At 40.4% G+C, this 5,341-nt stretch overlaps 1 protein-coding gene across 1 annotated transcript; it reads left to right on the top strand.

Moving 5' to 3' along the window:
* Window positions 1-550: 550 nt before the first annotated feature.
* On the top strand, window positions 551-5,141 carry dhrs7b (dehydrogenase/reductase (SDR family) member 7B). Its single transcript, XM_085352287.1, has 7 exons — window positions 551-621; window positions 1,113-1,287; window positions 2,747-2,865; window positions 2,983-3,193; window positions 3,368-3,460; window positions 3,559-3,711; window positions 4,132-5,141. Exons 2-7 carry the CDS (start codon window positions 1,134-1,136, stop codon window positions 4,335-4,337), a joined length of 936 nt encoding a protein of 311 aa, XP_085208413.1. The 5' UTR covers window positions 551-621; window positions 1,113-1,133; the 3' UTR covers window positions 4,338-5,141.
* The last annotated feature ends 200 nt before the right edge of the window (window positions 5,142-5,341 follow it).

Here is a 5,341-nt window from a genome sequence, read left to right as displayed (position 1 = left end):
TGTGCTGTACAATCATTTCACCCAGGACAATTCAAAGAGATCATGAAATTAAAGTCCATAGTGAGTCCCTGTAAACTTCTGACCTCAGCTGTATTTATTCACAGTCAGGATGCATGACTCTGAGTCAACTTCCTGTGTTTGTAATGCAATTTCCATTCTGAACTTCTGAAGAATATGACCCTGACAAATACCCTACATTTTGTAATAAATAATAAAAAGAAAGTAAACTAAAACTAAGAATTTTTAAATAATTAAAAAGAAAAACTGAAATGAGATGTAGAGCACACTTCTAATGGATCATGTAGCAATGAAGAAGATAGCAGCTGATTAAATAGGCACTAGTGGTTTAAAAAGACCTCTAAATATAAATGTAAAGCATTAATATAGCAAATTATCAAATTATGAGCTTTACGAGAAATAATAGCTTATTTCCTTATTTGTTAATCATTTGAAAGAGCGCATTTTGTTAAGTGCACACTCCAGATCAGACGGTGGCGCTAAAGCGACCAAAAGCTGTTTTTCTAACCGTCAATAAAGACAAAACAGAAGGAAGAAGATCAGCTAAAAGAAGAGGAGACACATTGACACACTACTGCTGCTCTGCTCAGCAGCTCGGCTCAGGTGAGACCTGTAAAAAACAGAACTACAAACCAACACTTGGTAGTATTTGCTAGAGATGCTAGCTGTTGTTAGCTTTAGCCTCAGTAGCCGTTATTTTGACACTGCCTGCGCAGAACAAGCTAGTGCTAAACCCAGTGGGTGCATGTGCAAGGTGTTCACCTGGCATACTGAACTGTACTTTTTAACCATGCGAATATTAATGTGCTAAGTGATGCATGTATTTAGTTAACATTTGCTTAATAAGATTGTCCGAAGTCTGGTGATATCAAGTTATTGGTTGTTGCTAGCAGGTGGGGCTTAAGTGGTTAAGAAGATAAAGGAAGATCCATAACTCCTACTGTTCTTATTACAATGAATTACAATTTAATTTCCCCCCTTTTTGGCTGTATGTGTGTTTATTATTGTCATGTTGGTAGTTGCATTCAGATGGACTTTAAAGGTACAGTAAGTAATTTCTTATAAGGTATTTACTGTTAATTTTTTACCTGCAGGTAGCTGGTGATTGCCAAGTAATGGAGCGTGTGATGGGAGGAGGAATGCTACCGGTGGTTTTAACCGGGTTGGGAGTCGTATTGTTGTACCGGATACTTGTACGTCTCAGAAAAGGGGCTTCAGTCCAAGGTGCTGTAGTGGTCATAACTGGGGCCAGCTCTGGACTCGGGAAAGGTCAGCCTCCATTCATTCATTTCAGCTTACATGTGCAAACTCTCTAAACCATACTGCTTTAGTGCTAGTAGGCTTTTATTTAGATAATGTGCAATCTCATTCTTCAGTGTTGTTGTGCAGATGCCAACATGTAGTTGTAGTTCTTTATCAGATTTGGACATTGTACTGCCCGTTGGTTGTCTCGGACCAGTCTGCGTGCGATCAATGGGAAATTAGGATTTAAACATATATACGTATACATGAATCATTTTGTCCCATTTCAGACACCAAACACTCTTTGATAAATTCCTGGTCAGAGAGTGGATTCCTGATTTTTGTAGGAAACCACATTACAAATTTGTCACTTCTATTTTGAACATGAATGCTATTTTTTTACTTTACAAACACATGTTTGTGAGCGAATGCATCTCCTCTGTAAGTGTGCCTGATCTTTTGTTTCTGAGAGTTTCTAGCCCCGAAAGATGTCAGCTGACCTTTAAAAACAGGAAAGATTGATACGGAGTGTAGAGTTTTTAACAGGACGTAGACTTCTAAATATTTAATTACTGAAGTCAGAGGTAAAGCCATGTGTTTAGTTTGTGGAGAGCAGATTGCTCTGTTTATGGATTACAGATTGAATCCCCTTTGTGAGACTAAACAGAGAGAGAAAAGAGCTGGACTGTTGCTAGCAAATCTTCGAAAAGCAACAGGACTTTTCACTAAGCCTCACACATCCAGGGATGGAGCAGGCAAGACCAGCTTTGTGATTTCAAACAAGCCATCTTCTGAGGAGTTTATCAAAGAGTGCTTGGTGGCTGTGGATGACAGTTGTGATGACCCAGCCCTGTTAATGAATTTTTTACATGGGACAACGAAAAGAGTTTAGCAGCCACAGGCTCAGTAAAAGGGACTACCAAGGTTTGTTTGTTTGTAAACAACTTACACCTGTCAAAATCTGACAGGGAAAAATGTGGGACTTTTAAAGCAGATGCAAGATAAAGTGACTGAAATGAAGCCAGGAGTGAAATTGCTTCTTTTTTTTCGCTGAATCGTACAGCAGAAGGTGTTGTGCAAGTCAGTGAACCATGCTGTTGGTGTTGTAACTAAAACCGTTAACTTCAGTTTGTTGCACTGTTGATTCACTGGATGCACTTGTAGAAACTCAAGACGGACTAGATTCCTGTAGCTGAGCAAGAAAAAATAATTAAAAATAGCAATAGCACTTATTTTAAAATAAAGTTAAGTCTTTTAAATTTTGCAAAAATATGGACATTTTGTGCACAATTGTTTTGGGGAATGTTTATTATATCATGATAAAAATGTTAGCAGTTTTCTTCTATGCTTATTTCAGTTTTATAAAGTGCTCCTGGTAAGAATTAAAGAGATACTGAGCAGATTTGAGTTCAGCTTAGTGGTGTGGCTCTCTGCACCCACCCCTGTTTTATGCTCACTAATCTACAACGAGAATTCTGCATTGTAGAGTGTGCGCGGGTCTTCCACGCTGCAGGTGCACGGCTTGTGCTGTGTGGACGTGACGCAGCTCGCCTGCAGCAGGTGGTCCAAGAACTAACAGCGAGTTCAGCAAACACACAGAAACTGGTATGTATATACACACAAAGGAGTAACACAATAAAGTCTGGTCTGTCTGAACTATAGCTTAGCCTCTAAGGATCCATTTGTAAAGAGTCGTTTTGTTTCGCTTTGGTTATCCACCAGATTCACACTCCCTGTACTGTTGTCTTCGACCTGGCTAAAACGGACACGGTGGAGAGAGCTGCAGAAGAGATCCTGAAATGTTACGGACAAGTGGACATCCTCATTAATAATGCTGGAATCAGTTACCGTGGCAATATACTAGAGACTCACATTTCAGTTCAGCGGGATGTTATGGAGACAAATTACTTCGGGCCCGTTGCTCTTACACAAGGTTTGTTTAATCTTGTTGGTTTCAGCGTACGGGATGTTTTCATTTATTTTGGCTTGTGGTTGAAAGAGCCGAGCTAAATGTGAAGTTAATAAGTCATTTATGTAGAGATTTAGGTGAAGATTATCATGAATATGAGTCAGCCCTCTCTCTTTCATTTCTTTCCTCTCTCCACAGCTCTCCTGCCTTCCATGGTTCGCCGGCGCAGCGGCCATATTGTAGTGATTAGCAGCGTCCAGGGGAAGATAGCCATTCCTTACCGGTCAGCCTGTAAGTCGTCTTTGATTAATGCAAACAAACACAACATGAGTTTGCCAGCAGGAGGAGGGTAACTAAAGCAAGACTCTGATTTGTCTCATGCTGGTCAGATGCTGCGTCCAAGCACGCCACCCAGGCCTACTTCGACTGCTTGCGGGCAGAGATGGAGCGCTACGGGATCCCAGTGACTGTGATCAGCCCCGGGTACATCCGAACCAACCTGTCGATCAACGCTGTCACAGGAGATGGATCCAAGTATGGAGGTGAGGCAGTGAGAGGATGGAACAAAAGAGTAACAGTAGCAAAAGCAGCATTTTTAAGAGTCAGCTGGTAACAGGTGATAAATCTCAGAGTTATTAAGGTGGTGTTGGAATGTGTGTGGATCTTTGATGCCAGCTGGGATTTTGTGTTTTCTTACTGATTTTTTTTTTGACTACGTAAGGAAAAGACTACAAGCCAAATGGATTTTTATAACTAAATAATAAAAGTAAGAAGCAACATAACCAGAGTAATTTATAAGTTATTGTAGGGTCTTTCTTACCTTACATTAAAAAGCACCTCAAGGCAACTGCTGTTGTGATTTGGTACTATATAAATAAAAGTAATTTGAATTAATTGAAGTAATCTGTACTCTCTTGTATCAATGATGCAACATGTCTCTTGTCTTTGCAACTACCGCTCAGTATTGGACAGAACTACAGCTACGGGCTGGGACCCCAGGGACGTGGCGTGGGAAGTCCTAAAGGCTGTTCGTCAGCAAAGTAAAGACGTGGTTTTGGCCGGCCCTCTGCCCACTGCTGCAGTATACCTCCGCACACTCTGGCCTGCACTTTTCTTCAAGCTCATGTCCTCGCGCGCTCGCAAGGAGCAAAAACCTAAGGATGAGTGATGTTCGAGCTGGTGAGGTCTAGGACCTGAAATAAGCAAGACTTTGGAGGAAATGAGGAGATCTGTTTTATAACATCTGGGACAGAGCTGGAGTGGGTTTTTGTACTATTCATTGTTTAATGTCTAATTTACATGTTGATATTGTCTGTCATGTCTGAGAAACTTTTACCCTTCCCACCCAAAAACAACAAAAATTGTTGGCAAAAGCCTGCAGTATCACATTTTGCAGGCTGGTGAGAAGAGATGGTTTAATTTGAACTCCATAATTTGGGACTCCTGATGCAAACAGAACAGCTTAAATAAACCAAACTGTGGTAAAGGAATCATGTCTGATGTTTTGGCAGAATGTCTACCCACAACTGTGTCACTTACTCTCCTTTAAAATATCTACTGTGGTTACAAAGTCAACGTTTGCCAACAATTTCTCATTGAAAAATGGTGCAGCACCCGACCTGTTTCTGGGTCATATTTTCCATGCAGTATGCAGAGCACATCACTGAAAATGAGTCACTTCAGCACACGTACGTGCAGTCGAGTTTTTGTTTCCGGCTAATATTCTTTGTCACTTTAAAGTGTCGTCTGGATTGGAGCATGATTGTACTTTTATTGGGAGCAGCGAGGAATTCAGTGTGGAGTCTGTGCGGATAAACCACTCATCCATCTCTGGAGAAGCTGACAAACCTGTCAGAAACAAGCCCAAGGCCAAAGACCGAACTTTGTACAAGCTTGCATATGAACTGCTGTGTATCCCCCAAACACAGTGAATACAAGAAAACAGGCAGGTTTTTATAACTATCTTTATGCACAGAATAAAACACCTTTTACAAACTGAAAACAGTATTTTTTTTTTCCTCCTTTCTTGGATGTCACCTTAAATTAAAACAGAAAAAACACTTGTCTCAGAAATATTAACAATAAATAGTCCAAATATTGATTTACATTATGTTACAAAAGCGCAGTGAATACTGGAATTTCCATTTGTACAAATACATCCTTCAATAGGAT

Source organism: Diplotaxodon limnothrissa, linkage group LG4 (assembly GCF_057381915.1).
Source record: "Diplotaxodon limnothrissa isolate DT_005_m linkage group LG4, D_limnothrissa_male_GT1.1, whole genome shotgun sequence".
Taxonomy (NCBI): Eukaryota; Metazoa; Chordata; class Actinopteri; order Cichliformes; family Cichlidae; genus Diplotaxodon; species Diplotaxodon limnothrissa.
The sequence above is the reverse complement of the archived record's forward strand: the minus strand, read 5'-3'. Positions and strand labels throughout refer to the sequence as shown.

What these genes read in the sequence shown, in the direction of transcription:
- dhrs7b (XM_085352287.1), top strand. Translation starts at nt 1,134, where the DNA reads ATGGAGCGTGTGATGGGAGGAGGAATGCTACCGGTGGTTTTAACCGGG. An exon ending in CAGCTCTGGACTCGGGAAAG is followed by an intron (nt 1,288 to 2,746) that starts GTCAGCCTCCAT and finishes TCTGCATTGTAG; the next exon opens with AGTGTGCGCGGGTCTTCCAC. An exon ending in AGATGGATCCAAGTATGGAG is followed by an intron (nt 3,712 to 4,131) that starts GTGAGGCAGTGA and finishes ACTACCGCTCAG; the next exon opens with TATTGGACAGAACTACAGCT.